Genomic DNA, 26145 nt, shown 5'->3' with positions numbered 1-26145 from the left:
CTTCTTAGAAAAGACCGGCAGAACTCTGACTAAGCGGACAGACATCATTTTATACGGGACCAACGTGTGCATTCTGGCTGTAGTATGGGAAATCTTTATGCCGAGCCCCCTTTTCTACCAGCCTCTCTTGCAGCCTCGCTTCCTTTCTCGAAAGACCCACTAGAAGCCTTGCCCCCTTCAGATGCTATCTCTCTCTATTATGATCGTGGCATTAGCAAAATGTTTCATTATTTAGCAGTGCAAACGTGTTCGGACTTCTTACCTGTTTGGCAGGATCCATACTGGCGAATCCGCCCTCATGGCTAGCCTGACCACCCTTTGAGGCGATCTCCTGTACTTCTTCCTTGGGGCGATTGGCAAAGTTTCCTGGATTTGGGTTGTCCGTCATGGTCGCTGTTCTTGTATTCTTGTATTTTGTGTTATGCTTGAAATAAGGTGTTGTGCAAAGTTGCGAAGAGGGGGAGGGGGAGAGGGAAAGAGCCCAAATTTATGTATACGTCTTTCGTTTGGGCTGAACATCAACGTCCCATTTGCGTCACACGAAATTGGAAATGTCAAGGTGTTGTGTCATTCTGATTTCATTGTATGACATCTGGAGCTGGCAGAACATTATTCCAGTCCCCGTTATGGGGTCGACATCCTTCCTGATGAAGGTATGAATCTGAGGATCGACATGATCAGACTGTACTATCATCTTCCTTAGGAGCCAAGGGAAGTTACCCAACCTCTTCAGATTGGAAGTACCAGCATTGAAACATGACGTCTATATATGGGGACGAGGGCGGAAGTAAATCCCGCCTACCAAAGTCAGGGTTCGTTGCCCGACGCTTGAGATCATCATGCGCGATTGGTACGTCTTGCCAAGGAGTAGTTGTCATCAAGGATTGATTACCCGGGCACTAGGCCAAAGTGCACATATTCAGTTACGACGCACAGTGATGTGCGTCTTCTCCCCTGGAGACACATCTATCACAGTCACCGCAGTAATTATGGTATGTAAATGACCGATCCCAGATTCCACCACCAATAGGAAGGAGATTAACTAACATGAAGCAGTAGGGAACTTGTGGGACACTGCTTTCCAAAACTCAGGGCCATTCCCCGCTCGGCCTGGGTGAGTCTCGACCGAGCATCGCATTTGATGACTCGATCTCGGTTTTCAACGTGGGAGCTGGCTGGTCTGTATCGTCCGGATGACTCATCAGTACACTTCGTGGTCCAGGGAAAGACTATGACATTCTTACCGTGGCGTGCGTACAGATCGAATTCGTGAGGTACGGACGGAGCCTCACTCCTGACCACATCTTGACGGGAAGACCCAAGTTTACTATGCGGTAACCCAAAAGAGCCCAACAAGGAGACACAATCTGCCCACTCAAGGTCTTTTCGCGCCCGAGACCAGCCCAGTTCCTCAGCCATGATGTCAATAACCAAAGGAAGAGCGCCTAGAGCGGCCTGTGCGTTGAGAAAGGAGAGCCTTGTGCGGCGGGCGAGGATGTCTATCGCTGTTTGTGCGGATTCATAGCGGACGGCGTAGCGGACCTCACCGTCGACAAAGGGATAAAGTCGCGAGAGGCGTATGCCACGAACTGGAAACAATTCTTGGGTGGGAGAGCAGAGGGCCGCCACGGTCCACGACCGATCACCGTATGACTCGGCGAGGTGTTTCGCAACGTCAGTTTCGATGTCGAAATGCTGGATAAGGGAGATGAAGAGCATCTGGGAGAAACCATGGGAGCCTATAAGCTGTAGTCTGCGAGTCTGACATGTTCCATCCAAGTGTGCATCATCTTGAATACCCTGCGAGCCACTTATCTGTGGTTTCTTCGGTAGGCCTCGTGGCGTTAGATGGAACTGCTTAATCACTTCATCGACGGTTTCCTGCGCCATTTGGCGATAGGTGGTCCATTTTCCACCGGCGCAAGTGACCAAGCCTGAATTAGAAACCAAGATCGAATGACTTCGTGCTAGAGACTGGGTATCTTTGGCACGTAAGTCTCTCACGAGAGGTCGAATACCTGACCAAGCGGCCAGGACATCTCCCCTCCGTACCTTGACCGTGTCTGAGAGATATTCTTGTATTTGGGAGAGTATCCACTGGATTTCTTTTTCCGAGGGGTCGGGATTTTGCGATACGGTACAGCTCGACTCCGTGGTTCCGGCGATGGTATTACCCAGCCAGGGCAAAAAGAATAGCACTCGGCCATCCGGCGTCTCTGGATCGATGAGTCCCTGCCGGAATCAGCTACTTATCCATTACAAACCCGCAGGAGGTAGTAGTGGTAAATCCGTACCATGCGGTCAGGACTATAGTAGTCGGGCAATATCACATGAGTGCCCGCACTGGGTGAGACGATATCCTCACTGTTTTTATCGTCCATTTTCCGGATTGCATCTGAGAAGGGTCCGGTCGCATTCACAATGGCCTGTCATTATTGTTTGTTAGCCCCAATGACTTGGTCTCCACGCCTGGGTTTGAAGCTTCATGCATCGTACTTTTGCTTTGATGAGAAATCTTTCAGATGGTTCACCATTCTTGCGAGCAATGAGATCCCTCGCACCTGCGCCGATTAATTTTCCGTGGTCATCTTTCACCAAATCGGCCACCTCAACATAGTTTGCTACTGTGGCGCCATATGCTGCGGCGGTCACCCCCAAGGAAATATTGGTACGAGAATCATTATGTGACCCGTCTCGAAGTTGGTTAGTCGGTGGCGTGTATGAATATTATGTGCAGGGCTCCCGACCATAGTAAACGAGTGCACCGACTAGCTTTTCTGGCTGGATCATAGGAAACGCCTCCAATGCCTTCCCTTTGTTCAAGAAATACGAGCGCGGCGCGTTCTGCGACCCTGCAAGGACATCGTACATTTTGATGCCGGCCCCATAATACCTGAAGATTTTTGATAGTCAGTCATTGCGATATATCAAACAAGAAACCACGCCTTGCTTACGGTAACTTCCACCATCGATCAATGGGTAGCATGACGGGTAACCATGTTGTCAAATGCGGTGCGATGTGCAGAAATGTAGCCCGTTCATGCAGTGCTTCTTGGACTAAGTTATACCTATGGAGGATCTTGGTTAGAAATGCTTGAACTCACGTATATTGGCCACCCTCTCTTTGTTCTCATCTCCGAAGCAAGAGAAGGGGAAACGGGTACTTATCTTATACTGACTGGGTATAATCAAGCTGCCAAACTGCCTTCTCGAGATATCGAACTCCTCCATGTACGAGTTTGGTGCTCTTACTGCTGGTCGCTCCTGCAAAGTCGTCTCGATCCACCAACGCAACCATTAATCCTCTGCTAGCTGCGTCAAGGGCAATGCCAGAGCCTGTAGCTCCAGCACCAATAACAAGTATATCAAACTCGTTCACACTCTGTTTCGGCACATCTTCTGGGTCTGATTCCTCATCATTTGTAGCCGGCTTTCCAGACTTCTGTACAGGAGTCGTCGAATCTATGGGAATTGATGCGAAACGAGGGGAGTTCTCGCCGTTGGATTTATGACTGCCATCACTCCTCAATCTCCTCAGTTGATCCTCACGAGAAATTCCAGGGCCGAATGTAGGAGGCACAATCTGGTCTTCACCGGAAATACTGGCCAGCCTGAATGGTGGAACGTTTCGATGGGAGGATGGCCAATTAGAATAAAGAGCTACCCCTGCTGCTGAGGGTATGGTAACTGCAGCGAGTCTTTTCAAGAGATCACGGTATGATGGAGCAACCATGGTGGTGTATAAAACCCAACGATCTGAAGCTGGATGACTTTTTCTTACAATGCCGATGGTCGAGGCTTCTATTGTCTCAAGAGAAAAATTAAGATGATGTAATTTCATGACAAGTCAAGAGGAGAATGGGGACAATCGGGCAGGCTTGAAGGTGGATTTGTATTTCCCACACAGAGTCGGGAAAATTATCCGTACATTTTCACAACGCTCTAATCCTACCGCATTAGGTCTCTTCTGGCATTGTGCTGCCATTGTAAAGTGTACTATCTAATAGAGAAATTCCATTTCCAGGGATACTATTGTTTGTTTGCTGACGGACACAAGTCATGTCCAGTCTAAATGAGGCCGCTCCACATAGACTAAGCTCCGGTCGCAGCACTTACAACTACAGCCTTCTCCTCCACATTGGACACAGATCCTTCTTCTCAGAGTTTGAGAAGCAGAAGCAGAGTCCACAAAGTCAGGTGCTGACTGCTAGATATGTACATCTTATTTCTGCTGCACGAGGCGGGGAAGATCGCTGATGCTGGATTTTGACTCGAGGATTTCTAACTTAACGTCAATATGCTGGTCTCACCGGCAGAGAAAGATGAAAGCGCCACCTACCGTATACGGCAGTGAAGAGAGGAAAATCAGTCGCTTTTCCTTGCTTTTCTAAGAAGGAATGCACTTGCCTCGCCGTCGATGCCCCTTGAAGCTTCTGGCCATTCATCTCTGTCTGTTCTATCTCATCTATTGTTTTTCCCGTTTGCGCTGCCTTCACTGCAGAACGGTAATTCCTCCCGGAGCAGCAAGACGCAATGAGATCAGAAACGCCGGCGCTTTCTTGAGTAATAGTCTGGGGATAGGTGCTATCCGGGAAGAACAGCTCGCTAAATTTCATCATTTCGAGTAGTCCTATTCGCATGATCGCCGCTTTTGCATTGTCACCCCAGTCGCGACCAGCGACGAAACCAGCGGCGAGGGTGACAATATTTTTCAAGGCCCCCGAAAGGGCTACACCGGCGACGTCTGGGACGATATGGACATTGAAGTAAGGCCGGTGAAAAAGTTTCTGTAACAAATTTTCATCAACCGGGACATATTCCTCGGGAACAGGCTGGACCTCGACTGAAGACGGCTTCGTGTGGGCTTCTCTTTGCTCGTTCACTTTCGAGATGTTGGCGGGAGATTCAGGGCCGCCTTGTTGTACATCCATTGGAGGCACGTCATATCCAATTGTTGTCTCGCACCATTTCTCGGCTGCTACCTCAGGGGCCAAATTGGCTCCTGATAATGCTCCACAGTATATGCCTAGAGTTTCAGTAATGATCTCGGAGAAGAGAGAAACGGTGTCTTTCGTTATTTCGACCCCCTTCACGCAGGAGATACCTCGGGCATAGGGAAGGTTATGACCCTGAATTTGCTGACATGTTTTCACCATGAACTGGTGCGGGAGGTTGAAGATCAAGATAGTCGCGCCCTTGACGGCGTCCTGAATAGAGGCATTGGCGACAAGGTTACTTGGTAAGGCAATTCCCGGAAGGTACTTGACGTTCTCGTGGACCGAATTGATTATGTCGGTCAGCTTCATTGGGTGGCTACCCAAGGTTTTGCGATGCTTAGAGTCTTCTGGGATGGTAACTTCTTCCTCGAAAATCCACATGTTGACAGTAGGTTCGAAAATGTTGGAGTGGGATTTCGCATTTTCAGCCACTATCTTGGAAACAGCAGTCCCCCTGGTGGTGCAATGGTCAGCATTCCTCAGGAGCCATGAGGAAATAGGATATTGTCCGTACCAGTTACCAGAGCCGACAACGGTGATCTTGTGAGTCCGAGCATGCATGTTAGGGTTTATGACTGCTTGATTCATGAACTGGCAATGGTAATGTTTTGCACACAAAGGGCTGGAAAGAAGGAAGAATTCGTCCAATACTGCCCACAGAGGCTTTGTGTCTCTGAGGAGACGTGGAGTGGCTTGACGTCCTCAGGGCGTCAGCGGTAAGGTGACGTAGAACTTCGGCACAGGATCAGGAATGTGTCGGGCCAACAGATACCCTGAAAATGGGCCAAGTGCTGATGAGATTTGCAATTCCAGGTGGGAGAGCCATGTCCATGAGCGTTTTCCACGGTGTCTCCGAATAGGCGAAGGAGAAATTCCTGCACATCGGCGCAAGAGCATAGCTGTCTTTGTCAAAAGATCAGCGGGGGAAGAGGTTTTCCCATCGACAAGCTGGTTGCGGCGGAGCGAAGAGGACATTGTACGACGTCACTGGCATCAAATAGTTGGAGTGTTCAACGTCAGGCTGGTGAGGTTAAGGGGCTAACGTGTGTCAATTCGCGGGAGCGGATAAGATATCCGAATGCCACCTCAGCAAGGATTTGTGAGTGGCTGATCAAAACTTCGTGGGCCAAGCGCATTACACCCGATATAGTACACACCGACGTAATTAGGAATTTGACCATACAAAGCCTGCCATCTACTGGAAAGGTAGCCGAAAAAACTCCGGATCCATGTTCTAGTGATAGAGCACCATAACGGAATCAGTGCGATAGCCAGCTGTTCGAGAACTGCTATTCAATGTATGCACCAGGGAATAGTGTACATGGATATAGGGGCCGAGGAGAGAGCAGCAGGAGGCTTGAACATTGATTTGAAAGAAATCAACCTTAAATTGTGACATAGAACTCTCTTGTATAACATTGAAAGTACCCGGTGTTTCCTCCATGTATGCCTGTGACAAAAAGGCTGAATTCAAACGAATTTGTCGGACCGTTGATATATAACCTGGGCGTGCCCACCAATCACACACTGAGGAGCAACGAATCTCATGATCCTGCTGGGACAGCATCCCGAAGCATCCTCTCATGCATATTGAGGGGTAAGGCGTAAATTCCTATTGATTCGACCTCTGATCTCTCTCCTCTACGATGGGCCTCTGGCGGTTGCATGCGCCAGAACACTCAACATTGAACTTTGAAGTGCTTCGTATAGAAGACCTAAACTTCTTATTATCTTTAGATCGAATACGGAACACGATTTCAAAGCGCGCCCAGATTTTGCCAAGTGGTGCATCACCGGAACATGGCTCCGGGGACAGCAGTCCCTTTGACTTGAAGCACGACGTCCTTACATAGTATGTACTTCTCGCGACAGGGGTTGGGCAAGACCCTGTCGTCATAACCCCCCATGATATCATCTCTTGCACGTCAACAAAACATACCTTCCTAAGCGTCGGCATCGTACTCAGGATCAACATAGGCCGCAGAAAAAGGTTAAATACAAATAAAACTCAGTATGGTGTTGACTCGTTCTCAGCAAAAGTCGCAGGGCTCCAGGCCTAAGAGTCACCGTGAGCCACAAGTGGGTGACAAGAGATCCCACAGTAAAGCATTAGAAACGAAGGCTACTGGGCAGGACGAGCAGCAGAAAAAGACCGAACACAAATCTCAAAAGAAGACGGCCACCAAAATCAGTGGTGACAGCTCAAAACTAGATGGCAACCAGAAGATGCCCAGAGGAGTAAAGCAGATAATCGAGAAACTAATTCAGGAGTATGGTGATCTTCCACTCCATGACACCATCCTCGAGCAGCCAGACAAGGCCATGCCGGAAACAGTCCTAGCACTGTTGTTGAACGCTATATTATCCGCCACCAGAATCTCTCATCACTTAGCGTCCAAGACCACAGATCTAGTGATCAAGGCCGAGTACCATAAAATTCATGTCTTGAAGAAGAGTACGTGGGAAGACAGGACCGACGTGCTTACTGAGGGTGGGTACACACACTATAGGTAAGTTCTGAGATGCACCTCTCCCTACCTTAGATTAAGATGGCAGCTGATAGAGCGTGCGAAAGGGAAAGGACAGCAGCTATGATGGGAGAGCTAGCCGATACGATTGAAGAGGAGTATGGTAAGTGAGACTTTGAAGTCAATGCAGGCTCTGACATTCATATATCCCAATTCTAATATTTCCGCAGACGGTGACCTTAATACCATTCTCCAACGTACCTCAGAAGATCCCAAGCAGATCCGTTCGCAACTCAAAACCATCAAAGGCGTTGGCGATGTGGGGGTGGACATCTTCTTCGATACAGCGCAGCATGTGTGGCCCTGCCTGGCACCGTTTGTTGATCCGAGGAGCTTGAAAACGGCCGAAAATATTGGTCTAGGAAATGACGTGCAAGTTTTATGGGAAGAGGTGGGCAGAAAGCCCGAGTTGATGTGCAGGTTGGCGTGTGCTCTGATGAGAGTGAGGCTAGAGAGAAGGGAAGCCGAGTTCAGGATCTAGTTAGCTAATCGGCAGCGGGGAACGAGAAAGAAAGAAAAGAGTCAAATTGATTCGGAGGGAATGGCCGGCGTTGTACATACTACTGAACATCATGGGTCTGACTTCGAACATTGGATGTGGTTACTCTCCCTTCGCCATGTTGTCTCCGAGCACGATACGGCCTTCAGCCTCGTCGACGTCAGGTGCTGGACCAAGGGGATGCTACACGCCGTTGCCCGTAGTTGATCGTGGCAATGCTAGACTCGTTGAAGGCCCATGCCTGGGATATATGTTCAAGCTGGTCTCCATTCATAATGGCATGCGCCCTTACTCGGCTTTCCGGGATCTTCGTCCTTCACACCAGGGCGATCAAAGGCGTGTGCCCCAAAGAAATCCATCTGAGCTTCCATGAATCGAGTGGGGAGCGATGTCCCTCCACAGTACTTGATATATTCCAGAGAGGCCGACAAGCTTGGTATGTGGGCGTTCCATTCTGTGGCTCTGGCAACGGTGCGTTTCAGCGGCCCGTAGTTGTCGCGTAAGGCTGCGGAAACTTGTTTGAGAAGCTTCACGTTCATCACGGCCTTTTCATCTGTAGCCCCAAGATCTGCCTCGAGAATGTCGGCAATATGGTTTGACTGTATGATGCAACCACCGCGCCAGATGCGAATGCAAGTAGAAAGGCTCACGTCCCAGCCTTCGTCGTGGGATGCCCTACTAATGATCTCCAAACCCTGACAGAACGCACACAAAAACGATGCGTAGACTGCTCGGCGGATATCTTCCACGCAATCGTCCCGGTTTTGTATGATGTCAGAATTGGCTTTGGAAGGCGTAGGAGTTTGTAGCGGCTTTGCAACCTCCAAGCGTTCTGCTCTATTCCCACTGGCCACTCGAAAGAACTGGCCTGCCGCAATGGTCGGCGCAGCCACATGTCGTGCAGCAGCCTCCATGACGGACCAGAAGCCGGTGCCCTCACTGTTGTCGTCGTCCTGGACCACCTTGTCCAAGACGTCGTCCAGCACATACCCCTCTCGTCCCTTGCCTTCGCCGTGCCCATCGCCGTCTAGCGTCTTTTTCCTGTGGCAGATCTCGGACCCTATTTGCAGCAAAAAGTTTGACCTGAGCTCCCCTTTTCGGTCCCACTGGTCAAGGGCGTTTCCAATGTCCTCATACGTCATGTCCAAACCGCTCTTCATCATTCCCCAGGCCTCGCAGAGAGACGAGAGCATTCCGTTTTCAATCCCATTGTGCAGCATCTTCACAAAATGGCCCGAGCCATGAGGTCCGATGTACTCTATGCATGGCGCTCCCCCAACGTGGCCCAGCGTCTCTGCTTTTGCGGCAAATTGCTTCAGAAGAGGAAGGACTTTGTCGATTGCTTTCTGGTCTCCCCCTGGAGATAGACTCGGTCCCTTCCTGGCAGACTGATAACCTCCGGATACCCCCATTCCAATCCAAGAGACGCCTCTCTGAAACAATGCCCGTTGTCGTCGTTCCGTGTTGCGGTAATGTTCATTTCCGCCATCGAGAATAATATCCCCTGGTTTCAAATACTTTTCCAACTGGTCCAAGACTTGGTCTGCAGGTTGGCCATGCGTAATTGAGAATATCAAGACTTTGTTTGGCTCCTTTGAAAGGGACTCTGCGAAGTCCGATATCTCCGTGAATCCATAGACCTCGCCATTCCTTGTGCTTGCCTCTGCACTTGACTCTGTATTTGCCTTCTTGGAAAGCGCTTGCTTTACATTGTTGGGCGAGATATCCCAGATCGCGATGTCCACGCCAGTTTCCGAAAGTCCGAGAGCCATCATGCTGCCCATGGAACCAGCGCCTACAATGCCGACCAAGTTGAAGGGAAAGCCACGCACCTTTTCATTTTGGCGTTTGGAATCGGTGGACGACATGCTCATATCGTTTGTTGAACTCCAGCATTTCTCTGCTACGGTCCATGAATTGAAAGAAGACTCTAGCTAGAACTATCACGGGATCTTGAGGAACGTGATATAATACGGGGTTGATGCGGAATTCCTGTCCTTTCGAATCTTCCGGCCGCCAGTTGGAAGCCAAATCCTAGCGAGTCAATATGTAATTCGATTCTGGATCCTCGTCAGCACCGGTATTTCTGATTTGAGGTTGAATTTGGCGACGTCATCTGGATATACTAGATGACGATTTATGTATTCTGGAGTCCAGGCTCAGAGATTCCGCTGGATCCACATTTCGAGCAATGGGCTATAACCTATGGCACCAATGTTGTGGTTTCCACTTTCGAATCTTCGGCCCAATATGCCCACCCAGCACATGGCACTTGGAAGCCTTTCGTAATCGAGCCACTGTAGCTCTCCAGAATCTTGGATCCGTGACGGAACGTCCTCGACTGCAAAAGTCCTCCCATTTGCTAGACACCAGACACTCAGCCCCGTACTCCATGTCATTGTGTCAAACAAAGTTTGCCTTTCTAAATGGTCAGACCAGTGAACAACCCATCACACCAAGGAACCTGCCTATTGTTGTTCTACCAGGAGTACAGCGACAGTTTATGGAAAACAGGGTGGCAACGAGGTCAACGGCGTTGACAAGTTATATGGGGATTCTCGTTGTCCACTCAGTTGGTAAAAGATGGAGCATTCAATACATCTCAAGTTGCACCCGTGGGCGCATTGCCATCAAAATGCTCTAGACGTGGATATTTGCAACAACAGAATTCCCGACTCTTGTCTATGATATTCGAGTATTCCGAAACAATTGCGATCATGGGTAACTTTACTTTGAACTAGTAAGCCTCGCCCTAATATCACCGTTTCAATCCGCAAATGCGCGATACGCTGCAAGCGGCTCTCGGGCAACCACTTCGATTTCCACACCTTGGCGAATAAAGTATACTGACCCTTCACCGATCTCAAATTCTTCACCGTCTCCCACTAGCTGACCACTTCCCTTCATGATCACAATGACACTCGGCCCATCGATAGCCTTTACTCGTTCCACATCCCCACTTTTCATCTCGGTGACAAGCATGTTGAACTCACTCAGCGGTGGTCGCAACACAACAGTCTTGCCGTCCAAGCTTTTGTCACTCTTTTCCGGCTTCAGAACTGGGCTTTGCTTGTCGTGTTGCTCAAATGTCAGGCTTTGGACAAACAAATCGACTGAATCTCGGTCCAGTCTCGGACAAAAACCCGTGTTGAGGACATTGTTTGATCGCGCCATACATTCAACAATATCTCCAGACAGGTAAGCGTGAATGCCATCAGCAGGGACAAAGATGGAGTCTCCTGGTTCCAGGATCAGATAGTTCATACAGATGAGAGCAACGAGGATACCGCTGTCATCTTGGGAGTACTGATCCTCGAGGCGAGGCAATAGTTTGAGAATATACGCCTGATTGGCGAATTTCTGGGGACTGATTGTATGGAGTTTGTTCAAAACGGTCCTTGTTTGTTGTTCCGATGCATTCAGCATCGCTTTGATGACGTGCCTTAGCGTCGCGTCACTGAAATGCGGATCCGATTTTGCTTTTGTTTTCGAAGGCGACGGTAGAAATTGCTCTAATGGCTCGAGAGCCAGCAGATCTTTGATTTCGTCCAGCGGTTTGAAACCTACAAATGCCTCGAATTTGCTCAGAGCCACTGCTATTTCCGGCTTGTGATTGGGATCCGTGAACTTCTCGGGATTTTCATTGTGTAGCTCTTCTGCTAGCTTGATGTTTGGATGAATTTGAAGAGGCAAAGCTTTGGCGATGGACAGAATCTTTGGAAGGAATGGCAGGTCTGAACCGAATTTGTCGAGCGCATGTTTCCCGATTAGCTTTTCAGAATTCTCATTGAGGACATCTTGAAGTGGCCATGAAGTTCGGGCGTCGTAAGATGGGAGAGTTGGATATGTCCCCATCCACATCTCTGCATATTCTTTGTCGTCAATTTTAAAGTCTGGATTTCGTTTTTCACAAAGTCGGGCCACAAGAGATGCCCTCCCTTTCTTGCCCCACGAATAGTTATTGCAATAACATTTTAGAGGAATTATGGATCCAGTCATGGTGTAATGCAGACAGACTATCAGAAAATGTTATAGGGAAGGGGATGGTTTCAGCTGGTATGTCATTACTCGTCATCCTTGCAGACAAGGTTACCTATATATCTGGTGATGAGCGAACCTTCAACGTCTGCGGAGTGCTGTTCCGAGCTTGGAGTCATTGGAATAAGTTTCTGGCCACAAGACTTGCTCGAATCGTTGACTAGTACTCTTCACAAGAACTTTCGACATCATCAAGGTGATGTCAGAATTGCATCGACTTTGTCCATACCTTTTGTCTGGAGTAGCGTATCACACATCTGCGCTTCGACCAAAGTCCTGATTAGCAAAATTGAATGTCTAGTCCAATTGTGGATCCAGATTTGCTAGCAGCTTAGTAAGCACCGACAACGACCTTTTTATATGTCAAACGCTGGGCGTTTGCCTGGTCCGGATTTGGCTGGTAAGCTCCTTGTGGGTTCTTGGCGCAAATTCCTCCATCTTCGCTTGGCCCTGCAATGTGATGTGATATTGGTCCATGCGAGGAACACGATATCGACGTGGCTGCGTATTCCTTACACCGAGCCTTGAGGAGGAACTTACTCCCTCGAACTTCTCTCCTTTCCCTCCTTTCTCTCACATCAACGCTACCGAATATCTCGTCTCTGCCCTCAAACCGCAACCATGCCTCAGGCGCAACCCGAACTCAAGAAAGTACGTCTGCCCTGTCTTCTTGCTTCTCAACGGTGCAGTCCTCCCCGAAACCGCACAACTCTCAAGCTAACCCTTCTTCTGCTTAGTACATGGAGAAGCGCCTCTTTGTCCAACTGAACGGAAATCGGAAAGTGATTGGCGTTCTGAGAGGATACGATGTCCGTTTTGGTCGCGAAACTCAGTGGCCTGGTATGGGAAGGACTAACGGCGAACGAATAGGTTTTCCTGAACATTGTCCTCGACGAAGCCGTAGAAGAGAAAGCAGGCGGTGAAAGAGAAAGACTAGGTATGGTGGTCATTCGAGGTAACTCGGTGGTTATGCTCGAGGCTCTGGAGCGCATGAGCGACGACCGACGATGAAGGGAAAAGTTTAAGAAAAAAAAAAAAAAGGTTCATATGATCGCTCTTAATTTATGAACGCTGTTTGGGTATCATCTATGTGTGTTTGCCCAATCTGTCACGCTGCCGGACGTTATGCTACAAATTCAATCGAATCCAGTCCTCGTCGATTCCGTCCTGTCAGAGCAGGTCTTCTCCAACAAACCAAATGACGATAGGCTCACCTTTGTCAGCAAGTGCAACTGCAACCATTCAACCCTTCTTTGAGAACTTGAGGACAACACGGCCAGGGCCAGCAGTAGGAGTGGGCAACGTTGGTGGAGGTGCAGGAGGAGGTGGTGTTGGCGTGGCATGTGAAGACTGGTTGGCACCCATCTTGAAAGTCAACTTCAGACCACCTGCATTACTTGGTCTCGGCGGTGGTAGTTCAGGGCGCGTGGGAGGTAGAGGAGGTTGCCATTTAGGCACTGCCTTGGACCTGACTTTTCGGGTCTCTGAAAACTTGAGCTGGCCCTAAATCAGTGGTGTTAGCTCAAGCTCGGACCATATGCCACCACGGAAACTTACTTTCCCCATGTTCTCTACCCGCCAGTAACGTGGAAGCCGAAGAGAAACTTTCATTTCATTGATAGGCTCGTAGAGCAGTCTGCAAAAGTCCAGTAACGTCTGCAAATCCTCTAGAGTGATGTGGTCGTAGCAAACAGCAGTCCATAGGGCCGACTTGAGGGCTTGGTTATCCCCCAATTCCTTCTTCAACGCAGCCATGGCGCCCTCCATGGTTTGTCGTCTTGCCAATTCTTGCTGCCTCGTATCCGCCGCGGCGGTATCTTCGATCACCAATCCTGCCACCACGGGCTGGGATGAACTGCTTTTGTGGCCAATAGCTCGTTTGGCCAACACTTTGCCGAACGCTCGCTGAAGACTCTGTCGCAACCATGGCGAAGAATCAGCTACCATGCAATACAACACGTAACGAAGAATTGCGGGGTCTTCAAAAATGCTGGGCGTCACTAGGACATTGTAAGCTGTTTCGCGAAGCATGTCGTAATTGCCCGGTCGGGTGTACTGCAAGAAATGCAAAGGTGAAAACCGACCGATTCCAGCGGCAGCGAGTCGAGATTGACATTCCAGTGCGGTTCGGGAATATAAATTCTGGAAGGAACTGGTCCATTCATCCATTCGACGATACCGATCGATTTCCTCCAGGAACTGATGTTCAAGTTGTTTCAATTCATGCATTTCATCTTCCAGATCCAAGTCCATGTCGCCGGCATCGAGTTGATGTTGGGGTCGTGCAATTATTGCTTCCGTGAGTGACTTCATCAATCGAGCCACATAGTGCGCATCTGAATAGTCGTTGGCCGAGTTGTCATTAAACTTGAGTTTGTCCAGTAAAAATTCCTTGACTTCTTTGGGCGTGTGGCCTCGACTGTCCCGCACCCTGGCTATGGCTTCGATGATCTCACATTGTAAGAGATATGAGAGCTGGTCAGAGAAGTCATTTGGTCGTGTCATCGCTGAGCCTTGATCGGTGATGCAATATAATTCCTCAAAAGCCTTCTTGAGGTGGAAAAGGCCTATGCTCTTTGCCTCGCCTCCATCGGTTGCGTGCTTCACTAGACTCTGCGCCGCCAGCGATCGGACTCCATGGAAGTAGCGACGGTCCATCAGAGTGCGGATGAAGATGGAGGATATGAGCGGTGACGCTTGGTAATTCGAAATTTGTCGCACTGCCTCTAGTTGTGCAATGACATCGCGGTCTTGTTGGAGCTGTGACGTGAACATGTATCCAGGCATTTGAAGATTGATTTTGCAAATCCACTCAAAATCAGCATCGAGTCGAATCCATTCATAAGATTCCGCATTCATTCTCTCCTCATCTTCGGCACTCCACTCGGTGATTCTCCAATTGGCAATGTCCTCTTCCCCTTGTAGAACATCACCGAGACAATAGACCAGGGAATCATTCTCTTCGTCTCCTCCGCCCTCGGCAGCAGCTTTCGTACTGGCTCGAGCCCGCTGCTTCTTGCTCCGTTTGAGACGTTTGTACTTGGTATTGTAAGGGATTTCGATTTGAGTATTGGCATCTTTGATGTGCACGATGTGTTCGTAAGGAGTCCCGTCGGCTTCGTGAATGCGGATGGTCATGTCGCCCGTAAACACGGGTTGGGCAGGTGCCGCATAGACGGTTTGAAAGTCTTCACGAGCATCTCGCATGAAAGAATCAATGTCGAGTTCTCGATCGGTCGTAATGTTGCCCTGGATTTGCCTGATATGCATTTCAACCACCAGTTTTTTCTTGTTGAATCTTTGAGCTGCCTGGAATCTAGGACAACCCGCACCTTTGACCCACTGAGCCAGAAATTCGTCAATTTTGATATGACCCATTCGCTCAGTAGTCTTCTGGAACAAGTCGGTTGAGAGAGCATTGTTGGCGAGGTCGCCTGTTCGAGCCCGGGTGAGGATTTTAGCGAGAATACCCGGCATTTTGGAGGCGCCGGATTCCTTTGCAATTCGACGATCCAAAATGAACAACACCACCGGCGCCTTGATGGTCAGAAATTCATACTCGGCCGGGTCAACATGGAGTAAGGCACCCATCTCATAGATCGAAGGACGATCGTGATCCAATTCGCAGACCCGATCAGCTTGTTGCTTGATGTGAAAACGATATTCGTTGTTCCCGCACAACTCCCGCATGAAGAGGTTGGTGATGAAATAGGCGGCTCCAATAACGACCCAGTTATCTCGCGGTTCTTCGGCAATGACATTGATTCCGACCCATTGGGACACAATGGCATGAACCAGCTGTCTGGTCACCTCTTGAGCGGGATCAATGACATCTTCTGGATATAAAATCCTGGTACTGCACATGGTGACACCGGCGAAGATAGAAGTGTCGGATGGAATGTCTTCGACAAAGACGATGGAATATGATCGAAATGGACACGATATGTACTTATGGACGACGAAATCCATGGCCTTGGTCAGGGGAAGGCAAGCATTTTTCGTTTCCTCAGCTCGTCCGGGCAGGCAATATGCCAGCATATCGACGGCATTGCGGCCCAATTCTTCCACTTCCTGAGCATCTCGGAGTTCGCTCAAATTCACTCGTTCGAAAGGACCGATGGCAAAGCCTATCTGTTCGGGCGCCAATTGCTGGGAGCAGGAGAAGGATACCGTTTTCTGAGAAGGGTGGTTTTTGTCGACGATCTCATCGGTCAGTTCCCCCGAACAGATGACGACCATTTCCTTGCTCTCGTAACCTTGGCGAGGGGTTTCCTTTGGAGTCAGATCCAGACTGAGCTGTGACAAATCGAGGGACCCAGCCTGGTTGACAGCATCTCCCACTGTTCTCGGGCATTGGAGAGAGACGTCCCACGTGCAACGACTATTGATGGAATCCACACAGGGGAACAGGGACGAGGCACCGCCGGAACCCAGTCTCTTGCGAGTGTATGCGTGGGGCCATCGACCACTGCCTCGCTTACCAGAGACAAACTGGAGAGTTTCACGGACATGACACGATTCGAATTCGATGATGACGGTCAAAGGCGTGAATTTGGCCACGGTGGTGTCTGACAGGGCTTGGGTAGCCTCGATGGCAAGCGGACCTCCAGTCTGAGCACCTGCACCTTGAATCTTGATAGAACCAGTCGCCAGGGTATGGACTTCCGCGACATCGACAGGAGATATTCGTACTTTCTTGGGGAGGGTGATGGCGATATCTGGATCCGGGTCGGCACCGACTGATCTTGATATCTTTTCGGCCAGGAGATGATGTTGATTGGCGGTGCCATTGGAATGAAGAGTGAGCTGATCACAAGGATCTTCATGTCGGACTGACGAGGGTGGTACGTTATTTACGAGGACCTTCTTGATGTTGCACTGTCGACCATGGAGCCTGATTTCCTTGAGTTCTTGAGAGTCCGGATAGATGGTGATCTCGGTTCTGCCGCTAACTTCTTGGTTGAAATTGATGTCAAGTTCGACTTTCTGGTGGGCGACGGTGAACGAAGGAGGCGGAGGGCCAATGACCGGCTGCTGGGGTTCTGAAGATTCCATCCTGAAAATCGAATGGAAGGGGGCGAGGTGAGGGTGGTTTTTTGATGAACCATCGTCCCCCGATTTGGACCCCAATTTGGACCAAGACGTTTTGTCAAAGGTTCCAGGGGGATGTGCCGCCAATAGCCCGCCGCGATGGAAATGGGAAACGGCTGATTAGAAGACCGAAAGCGAATGATGAAGAGAGCCAAATTCAGCGAGGCGCGTCAGCAGGGGCAGGCAGAACAAGCACGTGTGAAAATCGTCGCCTGCATCTGGTCTTTAGATCTTGGCAGCCAACGTCGCTTGACCATCGACTTCATCCCTTTTCTATATCAATTGGGAATTCTCCAGGGGTGGACTCCTTTCTTTCTCCTTTCTCCAGCCTTGAAAGAACATAGAGGATATGAACAGACTATATCTAGACACCCAGAAAACCTGCTGACAACTTCCTCCTTCCCTGTCTTTCGGCCCCAACTTCTTTTCCGCTACATTGCCTCTATACCTGTCCCTCGACACACCTAGTGGCTCAGGATGGACCTCACATCAGCGTCCGGTAGGTTAAAACCATCTCTGCTTGGGCCTTTTTGCCTCCATCCCTCGTCCCTAGCGCCATACCCGGACTCATAGCTCTCCCACAGCCGACCCTCTCTCCGACCAGGCCATGGCCCATTTGAAAACCTACAAATACCAAAGCGTGGACAAATCTTTCGTTTCCAACTATATCCTTCGACACTATGTGGGTCTTCCCGGGTTTCTGTCGGGCCCTGGACGCAACCAACTCACGTTTTCTCAGTGGAATGCCGCGGTCAAGCTGCTGCCCATGTGGCTAGCTCCCAACATGGTTACGCTCTTGGGATTTTTCTGCATCTTGATCAACATTCTGTTCCTGCAGATCTTCATACCCGATCTCGTCGGCCCCGGTCCAACATGGCTGTACTACAGCTTCGCACTGGGTCTATGGATGTAAGTTAGACGGAGGCCCAGGGTCGGTGAATCCGAGGGATCTAACCAAACAAACCAAAAGGTACTCGACGATGGACAACATCGACGGCAAACAGGCGCGGCGGACAGGCACTTCCAGTGGACTCGGAGAGCTTTTCGACCACGGCATTGACTCCTTGAACTGCACCCTCGGAAGTCTCTGCGAAACGGCCGCCATGGGGCTGGGTCCTAGCAAAACTGGCGCCTTCACCGCTCTCGTCCCTTGTCTGCCCATGTTTTTTTCGACCTGGGAGACGTACCACACTCATACACTTTACCTGGGTGCCTTCAACGGGCCGACCGAAGGACTCATCCTAGCATGCTCCGTGATGGTCATCTCCGGCTACCTCGGACCTCAGATCTGGCGATACCGTGTCGCCGACTATGTAGGATACGAGGGGATTTTGGAGGACCTGACCTTCCGCGACTTCTGGGTCCCCATTATCCTCTTGGCCTTCTTCACCGCCCACCTCCCTGCATGCATCTACCACGTCGCCCAGGCGAGGCAACGCAACAATCTGCCCATCTGGCCCGTCTTCTTCGAATGGATTCCCATGATCGTCTTCACCGGCTCGTGCGCCGCGTGGGTCGGATCCCCATACTCGATTCTCCTCCGCGAGAACCACCTGGTCATCTTCTGCTTGACCATGTCCTTCGTCTTCGGCCGGCTGACGACGAAAATCATCCTGCACCACTTGACCCGCCAGCCGTTTCCATACTTTACCGTCTCTCTTGTCCCACTGACTGTCGGCGGCATTATGGCTTGGCTACCCTATTTCGGCTTCGACTCTGTCCCCGCGACTTTTGAAAGATGGTACATTTACAGCTACTTCGCTTTCGCCATGACGCAATACTTCGTCTGGGCCGTGCGTGTGATCAATCGCATCTGCAAGATCTTAGACATCAACTGCCTGACCATCAAGAAAAAGAAGACCGATCCAAAAGAGGCCTCCCCCTTCGCGAAAGAGTCGAAATCTACACCTAATGGCGACGTCCGGACGACCAAGAAAGAGCTCTAGAGGAATTGAGTATTACTGCTAGACGCTCCCGTTTGAAATGCAAGACATCATATGACAGATACAAACCGACCTTAGAGCCGAGTTAGAATCAACGCGGCCAGCTGGATATCATAGCAGGCATTTTTACATTCGATGTAATTTCATTTGGATAGAGACAAAAGCATCCGACGCCGAGAGACCTGGGAAAAGAGAATTGTTCGCTAGATAAAAACCCTCACTGCAATCAATCACGGCACGACCTTCATGACACCAGCAGAAACACGGTTTTATTGAATTTTATACTCTATGCTCAATGTTCATTTCATTCAGGCTGCTGATCCTTAAATTTCTCCTGTAGCCTCTTCACATCAAACCCGCACAACCGAGCCTTGTCGACAATGGCCCTCGCCTTCCCTTCTACCGGCGCATCAATCATCTTCCCATCGAGAGCCCACGCCCCCTTCCCCAATTCCTCAGCTCGCTTTTGTGCGATCGTAATACGAACCGCCCACTCGACTTCTTGCACGCTTGGGCTGAAGATCTGCTGCACGGTCTCGACTTGGGACGGATGAATGCATTGTTTGCCATTATATCCCATTCCCTTTCCTTGATTGCATTCGTTGGCGAGAGACTCTTCGTCGGCTTCGCTGCGGAACGCGGTGGCAACCAGATCGATGGTCGAGGGCAAATCGTGCGCTCGGGCGGCCGTGGCGATCATTTGGCGCGCGTACAGGAACTCGGTGAGACTCGGTGTGCGTGTTATGCTCATGTCGAGGGCGAAGTCTTCGGCAGCGAACATGAGGCCTTGGAGTAGTGAGGGTGTCGCGCGGCATATTTCTGTGAGGTTTGATAACGACTTGGCTGATTCGATCAGAGCCAGGATGCTGATCGGTGTGCCACGATATTCCCTCGGGCGTGAGTGCGCTAGCACGTCGCCGACGAAGGTCAAGTCACCTGCACTCTCGACCTTGGGTACTATTAGTGTCGTTAGGTTTTTGGACTTCACGATCTCTTCCAAGTCAGCCAAGGCCAGGCCGGAGCCAACACTGTTGATGCGCACGGCACGCTCTTTCAGACCAGCTGGTTTTTCTTGGTCCAGGGCTTTGCGGACGAGGGAACGGGCTTCAGATTTGCGCCCTGGAGTGACGCTGTCTTCGAGGTCATAAGCCACGCAGTCAACGGTCAGGCCGCGGGATTTATCGAGGAATCGCTGAGAGGAACCAGGTACTAATTACATCAGAAATAGTGTTAGTGCACGTGTACAGCTTAGCGGTAGAAGTGCTGGCGTGTCAGAAGGGAAAGCATACCATAGAGTATAGCTCTTCTCAGGACATTTTTCGCAGCCATAGTAGCCACCAGATGATTGAGTTCGGGAATGTCGACTTCAAGTCAAGAATATATGTTCATTCCTCCTCCCAGGCCAGTCGATACATTGAAGGCACTGACCAGGATAAATATGGAGCCGTTTTACATCTGGAAGTCTCACCGTGACCTCCGTAACATTGAAAAGATTTTGTTTTTATCCCATGAATATGCGGGGAACCGAAGACGCCCACCATGAACCGAAATTCGGCTTCCGACAAAATGCGGAGACAAATTTCTACGATTTCTGAGGAGCAAAGAAACGGTATATTTTCATTTTCAGATTTCCTAGAATTTACAGGCTTCGCTGAGAAACCGTCAATCAGGTGGAGGGACGGATGGTTCGGATGATTGCCTACAGACCAGATCGTAACCTGGAGTTCTGGATCAGCTGGTGAAATTCCTCAGTTGATTTTGATTGCGACCGCCTCGCCTCCCTTGCTTGGTCGTCGCATCAGATAGAGACGTAATCAAGCCCATGTGCTGTATCATCCGGCCGGAATTTTCGCCCCGGTTCCCGTTTCCCCTCCCCCATGTCGAAAAGGCCGCCGTTAAGTTGCGCTGTTCATCAGTGTAAAAACACAGTGGTGCTCTATTGAATGCGGTCAAAAGAGGGATCCTTAACACTGCCACCTGCATCACCCAGTCCGGCAACTGGCCGATTGTATGACCAACCTGCGAATTGCTGTTGCATGGTCTGAGACAGAACTGGTCCCTCGACGTAAGAATCCTTGGGAACCTCGGACGTGAACTCTTTGTCGAAGTTGGCTGTGTCTCTTGCATCAACCTGCAGATCAAAGTCAGAAAGATGGTATAAAAAACGACCGCATTGTTCTACTGACCACATTGGGCTTGAAGCTTGGTTCATACTTTCTCTGTAGCAATTTTCTCCAATCAATGCCAGCAAAAAAGTGGTGAGCTTTGATTTCGGCTGCTCCACCAGCTCCCAGCCGGCGTTCAGGATTCCGGTCCAGGAGTTTTTGGAGAAGATCCTTGGCTGCTGCAGGTACGATTTCGGGGCCAGGGAAGTGTAACGGATCTTGAAGAATTTTTCGGTACATCTCGTTGGTGTTTTCATCGTAGAAGGGCGGCAATCCCGTCAGCATTTCATAGAGCAAAACACCCAAAGTCCACCAGTCCACCGTCTTGGTATATCCGTGTCCAAGTAGAAGTTCGGGGGCCAAGTATTCTGGTGTCCCACAGAACGTGTTGGTGCGATCTTCATCTTTCATGTCCAACTTGCACAAGCCGAAATCGCAAAGAGCAATGTGACCCGTGTAGTCCAGAAGGATATTTTCCGGCTTCAAGTCTCGGTAGATAACTTTGAAACCATGAAGACACTCCAACGCGCACAACAATTCGGCCGTGTAAAATCTCGATCGGTTGATGTCAAAGCGCTGTTCCTTCTGAAGATGGTGGAATAATTCACCACCGTTGACAAATGCCAGGACGAAATAGAGCTTGTCGGGTGATTGGAACGAAAATTTGAGGGGTGTGATGAAAGGATTGTTGATTTGTGCCAGGACAGAGCGTTCGGCCAGAGTGTGCGCCACTTCAGATCGAGAGATGATGTGTGCCTTTCGTATCGTCTTGAGGGCGTAGATTCGACCGGTATCTTTCTTCATGACCTGCATGACCTTACCAAAGCTACCTCGTCCCACAACCTTGAGAAGTTCGAAATCATCAATCTTAAGACTGCCTTGCCGGTTTTCGACGTAATTCACTCCGACCTTGATCGAGCCAGTCCCGAATTGAATGTCCAGCCATTCAGTTCCGAGCTGGCCGGCTTGCTTCTCTTGTGAGGCAAACGTTGCTTCGGCCTTTTCATTTTCTTTCTTGCTCTTCTTCGGATCCGGGACAAATTGACGAACTTCCTCAAATCGGGGGGTCACTCGGGCACCACCGAGGAAGATATCTTCACTTCTTCCGACGCCCGGTCTCGCCGCCGGATTTCTCAGATACAACTGAACACTGAGCTCACATACTCGCGACACATCAAACTTGAAGGAGGTATTATCACCAGCCCATAAAGGGTTCTCTGGTGTGCCGGACACGGCATCAACGAAGACCTGCAGCTTATCGAAATCGAGCAAAGCATATGGCAAGTACTTGCTGTTATATCTTCCGTGATTGGTGGGTGCTGCGTTGATTCCAGCGTGAGTGGACACGGGTCTGTTTGGTGGTGCATAGGATCCGGCAAGAGATCCCGTAGCGTAGGATGAGCTGGGTCTCACCGACCCCGACCCTCCCGAGCCATAATAGTTGTTGAATACTGACTGATATTGTTGTGGCAGAGAAAAGCCTCTTCCCTCGTGGAGTGTGACAATCAAGATCCCTGGTTTAGTGTTTTGTACCGGTGGAGAGGTCAAAGCCTCGGACGCCGCTGACTCTCGTAAGTGTCTACTTCCAAATCGAATGGTGATCGAGACTTACCAATTCCATTTGTCGAGGTGGTGCTCGAATTGCTATGAGTGGTGGAGAGTTCAGGTGATTCATGCGCAGGTGAAGCGTCTTCCGCCTTTACGGTCGATGTGGATGTTGATCGACTGAATCCACTGGTCAAAGGAGCAAGATGAGTCTCTTTCAGTTCTGATGATCTGTCAATCTTGGTTCAAATGGTCTCCCTGAAGTCCTGGGATTTTCCAAGCAACGTACTCTTGGTCAATTTCCACGACATCTTAGGTGGTATATCTCCGTTTCAATCCGATATCTAACGAGATGGTGTAGTGACCAGTCGAACTCGAGACGGGGGGAAGAAAAGGTCCAGAGGTGATCTGGAGGAATTGGTCGGGTGTCGCTGTCCCCAATCCCAGGCTGGTGGTGAGGCACGAGATTCTAGGAGAGCGCAGGCGACAAACGATAAAGGAGGGGGGAGGGGCAGAAAGTCACGACGGTAGATGAGATCTAAGGAGCGTTTGAAGGGGGAGGGAGTAGATGAAGTGAAGAATTGATGTGGATGACAGAGGAGCAGAAGCAAGAGCAAGACGCAGAAGAGGGATTGTGCTTGTTTGTTAGATGCAGCTGGTTACACACAGCCAGGTCGGTCTGCGGCGGTGTCTGCGGTCGCAGCGCACGGGCTGGAAGCGTGGCGAGGCACAGAGACTGCAAGTTCAATGCAACCAAAAGTGGGTGGCAGGGCCTGGATCGGAGCATGGCTCGACCGGGTCGACCCAATGCGGCTAGACCGGCCTTCACTGCCAAGTATCAAGGTGGCGCTTTTCCCTCCCAAGGACCAGACGTCAACCCTTGCCTGCACCATCCATATCAATTCCATCAAAGCCAGAAAAGCGCTCCCGGCCGGTCAGATCAAACTCCAGACCTGTTTGCTATACCATCGAGGAGTCAGAGGACGATTCCTGGCCACCCGCGCCACCTTCTGCGCCTCTTCGACGACCAGACCTACCAGCTGACTCTGACTCTGACGACGCGACAATTCCGCATGAGTACGCGCAATATCTCTCCTCAGACTCGGATATAGAAGAAGATGCACGCATTGCACAAAGCATGGGTGTCATAAGGAAGAACGCAGCCTCGCGTGGTGGAGACGGAGGCACGAAATACCACTGCGACGTCTGTTCCATCGACATCACCTCCACGGTCCGAATCTCCTGCGCCAATCCCGCCTGTCGCGAGTATGATCTCTGTGTGCCATGTTTTGCTCGCGGAGAACGCACCAAAAACCACGATCCCCGCACTCACGAGTACCATGTTGTTGAACAAAACTCTATCCCCATCTATACCGAAGACTGGGGCGCAGACGAAGAACTCCTTCTGCTCGAAGGCTCCGAGAGATATGGCCTAGGATCATGGGCGGATGTGGCAGAGCATATTGGCGGCTACCGAGAAAAGGATGAAGTCCGCGACCACTACGTCAATACCTACATCAACAGCTCACTATTTCCCTTGCCGGAGTTAGCAGACCCGGCAGATACCCGGCTGTTCGAACAAGTACCGAAGGAGGAATTCCAGGCCCGCAAGAAACGACGCATCGAAGAGCGCAAAGAAGCAGCCAAATCGGCTCCACCAGCGACACCCAAGCAGAAACCCACTGCCTCGGTGCCGGCATGTCACGAAGTCCAAGGTTTCATGCCGGGTCGCCTTGAATTTGAAACCGAATTTGCGAATGACGCGGAAGAAGCCGTTCAACACATGTCCTTTGAACCGGGGGATGGCCTGGATCCGGTCACCGGTTTGATGGATGAAGAAACCACGTTAAAGATGACGGTCTTTGACATCTACAATACCAGACTCAAGGCTCGGACGGATCGGAAACGAATCATTTTCGAACACAATCTTCTGGACTACAAGAAGAACCAACTCAACGATAAGAAACGGACAAAGGAAGAAAAGGATCTGTTGCACAAGGCCAAACCCTTTGCGCGAATGATGAATCACGAAGATTTTGAGGCATTCAATCGAGACCTCCTTCTTGAACATAATCTACGAATCGCCATAGCACAACTTCAAGAATGGAAGCAGATGGGCATCAGTGATCTCAAAGGGGGCGAAAAGTACGAGGCTGACAAGCAAGCCCGTGCGCAGCGGAATCAGCCTCAAGGGCAATTCGACCGCATGCCACAAATACCCAAGAAAGGTAGCCAGATGCAACAAACCGAATTACCGACGGAGGCATCCAAACTGACCACCCCGGAGTTACCACTTCGATTCCAACGAAAACCAAAGACCGTGCCCCAGTTCACGGATAGCCAACCGGTAGTGGAAAATGACTTTGACAAACTTTTTGCCGAGACCAACGGTCCAGAGAGCAATTCGGGCCCGAAACCGAAAGTGCGGTATGTTGTCCAACCACTGAATGGCACAACGCCGTGGAAATTGGAGGAAGACAAGTCCCTGGCGCCGGACTTGCAACTTCTCAGTGAAGAGGAAATCCAATTATGTAACTCCCTGCACATCCGACCGAAACCGTACCTAGCTCTCAAAGAAGGGCTTCTGAAGGAAGCCATGAAGCAAGGTGGTCACATGAAGAAAAAGGAAGCTCGAGGAGTTTGCCGGGTAAGCAACTTCGAGGAATTGGTGGTGAAGATCTTACTGACCTTTGCACAGATTGATGTCAATAAAGCTAACCGCATATTCGACTTCATGATCCATAGTGGATGGATTGCCAAAGCGTGAAAACATAGTGTCTTGTTTCTATTCGCAAGCTGGTTGGGCCGGGCGTAGCAGCAACTTTCTGCGACTGCGTGCTTCGGAGTCCAAGTCCGCATGGCCAGCATTACCGGGCCAAGGAAGAAAAAGGCTCTCGTTTGCGAGAGGCTAGACACAGTCCGGGAATGGAAGGTGAAATCCTGTCTACCTAAGTCGTGGTATAGATGAGGGTGAGCCGCGAGCCTGACACGTGACCATAATGCCAAGGCTGTGTGAATGACGTCATCCGCGTTCACTGAACTTGAAACCCGCTTGACCAGACTCAAGATACACAGTTTGAAGTTTCCGGTGTAAATACAACAATGTTCAATGCTCGATTTCCCTTCAAAACAAATGTGAGGATATCTCCAACCTCTTTACCGTGGCCCGGTCCCTCTGTGGATCAGAGCTAGACTGAGCGCAAGGAAGGGATAGTTGCGGCTGTTGTTGTGGCTTCAAGATATCAACCTCCAAATCATTGATATTCTGTCGTTCGATCCAGCCTCTGCCTCCTCAAATTCGTTTTGATCAAGATGGCAAGGATGCTCAGTATTGGACGA

General features: G+C 50.2%; 12 protein-coding genes across 12 annotated transcripts; 4 read left to right on the top strand and 8 right to left on the bottom strand.

Moving 5' to 3' along the window:
• Positions 1–95: 95 nt before the first annotated feature.
• Positions 96–388, bottom strand: Z518_08194 (conidiation-specific protein 10; the record flags this gene model as incomplete). Its single annotated transcript, XM_013413937.1, has 2 exons — positions 96–194; positions 263–388. The coding sequence occupies 2 exons, from the start codon at positions 386–388 to the stop codon at positions 96–98; spliced, it is 225 nt and encodes a 74-aa protein (XP_013269391.1).
• A 650-nt stretch (positions 389–1038) lies between these two features.
• On the bottom strand, positions 1039–3733 carry Z518_08193 (uncharacterized protein; the record flags this gene model as incomplete). Its single annotated transcript, XM_013413936.1, has 6 exons — positions 1039–2232; positions 2295–2426; positions 2497–2693; positions 2748–2893; positions 2955–3068; positions 3180–3733. The coding sequence occupies 6 exons, from the start codon at positions 3731–3733 to the stop codon at positions 1039–1041; spliced, it is 2337 nt and encodes a 778-aa protein (XP_013269390.1).
• A 489-nt stretch (positions 3734–4222) lies between these two features.
• On the bottom strand, positions 4223–5558 carry Z518_08192 (glycerol-3-phosphate dehydrogenase (NAD(+)); the record flags this gene model as incomplete). Its single annotated transcript, XM_013413935.1, has 3 exons — positions 4223–4281; positions 4340–5451; positions 5512–5558. The coding sequence occupies 3 exons, from the start codon at positions 5556–5558 to the stop codon at positions 4223–4225; spliced, it is 1218 nt and encodes a 405-aa protein (XP_013269389.1).
• A 1452-nt stretch (positions 5559–7010) lies between these two features.
• On the top strand, positions 7011–8006 carry Z518_08191 (uncharacterized protein; the record flags this gene model as incomplete). Its single annotated transcript, XM_013413934.1, has 3 exons — positions 7011–7507; positions 7573–7628; positions 7696–8006. 3 exons carry the CDS (start codon positions 7011–7013, stop codon positions 8004–8006), a joined length of 864 nt encoding a protein of 287 aa, XP_013269388.1.
• A 272-nt stretch (positions 8007–8278) lies between these two features.
• Z518_08190 (6-phosphogluconate dehydrogenase (decarboxylating)) lies at positions 8279–9892 on the bottom strand (the record flags this gene model as incomplete). Its single annotated transcript, XM_013413933.1, has 1 exon — positions 8279–9892. The coding sequence occupies one exon, from the start codon at positions 9890–9892 to the stop codon at positions 8279–8281; it is 1614 nt and encodes a 537-aa protein (XP_013269387.1).
• Positions 9893–10790: 898 nt separating this feature from the next.
• On the bottom strand, positions 10791–12023 carry Z518_08189 (mannose-6-phosphate isomerase, class I; the record flags this gene model as incomplete). Its single annotated transcript, XM_013413932.1, has 1 exon — positions 10791–12023. The coding sequence occupies one exon, from the start codon at positions 12021–12023 to the stop codon at positions 10791–10793; it is 1233 nt and encodes a 410-aa protein (XP_013269386.1).
• Positions 12024–12683: 660 nt separating this feature from the next.
• On the top strand, positions 12684–13073 carry Z518_08188 (uncharacterized protein; the record flags this gene model as incomplete). Its single annotated transcript, XM_013413931.1, has 3 exons — positions 12684–12713; positions 12800–12871; positions 12933–13073. 3 exons carry the CDS (start codon positions 12684–12686, stop codon positions 13071–13073), a joined length of 243 nt encoding a protein of 80 aa, XP_013269385.1.
• A 231-nt stretch (positions 13074–13304) lies between these two features.
• Z518_08187 (uncharacterized protein) lies at positions 13305–17117 on the bottom strand (the record flags this gene model as incomplete). The annotated part of the gene is made up of 2 exons (XM_013413930.1): positions 13305–13565; positions 13620–17117. 2 exons carry the CDS (start codon positions 17115–17117, stop codon positions 13305–13307), a joined length of 3759 nt encoding a protein of 1252 aa, XP_013269384.1.
• Positions 17118–17760: 643 nt separating this feature from the next.
• Positions 17761–19099, top strand: Z518_08186 (uncharacterized protein; the record flags this gene model as incomplete). The annotated part of the gene is made up of 2 exons (XM_013413929.1): positions 17761–18062; positions 18124–19099. The coding sequence occupies 2 exons, from the start codon at positions 17761–17763 to the stop codon at positions 19097–19099; spliced, it is 1278 nt and encodes a 425-aa protein (XP_013269383.1).
• A 301-nt stretch (positions 19100–19400) lies between these two features.
• Z518_08185 (uncharacterized protein) lies at positions 19401–20425 on the bottom strand (the record flags this gene model as incomplete). The annotated part of the gene is made up of 2 exons (XM_013413928.1): positions 19401–20305; positions 20386–20425. The coding sequence occupies 2 exons, from the start codon at positions 20423–20425 to the stop codon at positions 19401–19403; spliced, it is 945 nt and encodes a 314-aa protein (XP_013269382.1).
• Positions 20426–21032: 607 nt separating this feature from the next.
• Positions 21033–23117, bottom strand: Z518_08184 (uncharacterized protein; the record flags this gene model as incomplete). Its single annotated transcript, XM_013413927.1, has 4 exons — positions 21033–21227; positions 21283–22823; positions 22874–23029; positions 23096–23117. The coding sequence occupies 4 exons, from the start codon at positions 23115–23117 to the stop codon at positions 21033–21035; spliced, it is 1914 nt and encodes a 637-aa protein (XP_013269381.1).
• Positions 23118–23944: 827 nt separating this feature from the next.
• Positions 23945–25573, top strand: Z518_08183 (uncharacterized protein; the record flags this gene model as incomplete). Its single annotated transcript, XM_013413926.1, has 2 exons — positions 23945–25453; positions 25505–25573. The coding sequence occupies 2 exons, from the start codon at positions 23945–23947 to the stop codon at positions 25571–25573; spliced, it is 1578 nt and encodes a 525-aa protein (XP_013269380.1).
• Between the last annotated feature and the right edge of the window lie 572 nt (positions 25574–26145).

Source organism: Rhinocladiella mackenziei (assembly GCF_000835555.1).
Source record: "Rhinocladiella mackenziei CBS 650.93 unplaced genomic scaffold supercont1.6, whole genome shotgun sequence".
Lineage (NCBI taxonomy): Eukaryota > Fungi > Ascomycota > Eurotiomycetes > Chaetothyriales > Herpotrichiellaceae > Rhinocladiella > Rhinocladiella mackenziei.
The sequence above is the reverse complement of the archived record's forward strand: the minus strand, read 5'-3'. Positions and strand labels throughout refer to the sequence as shown.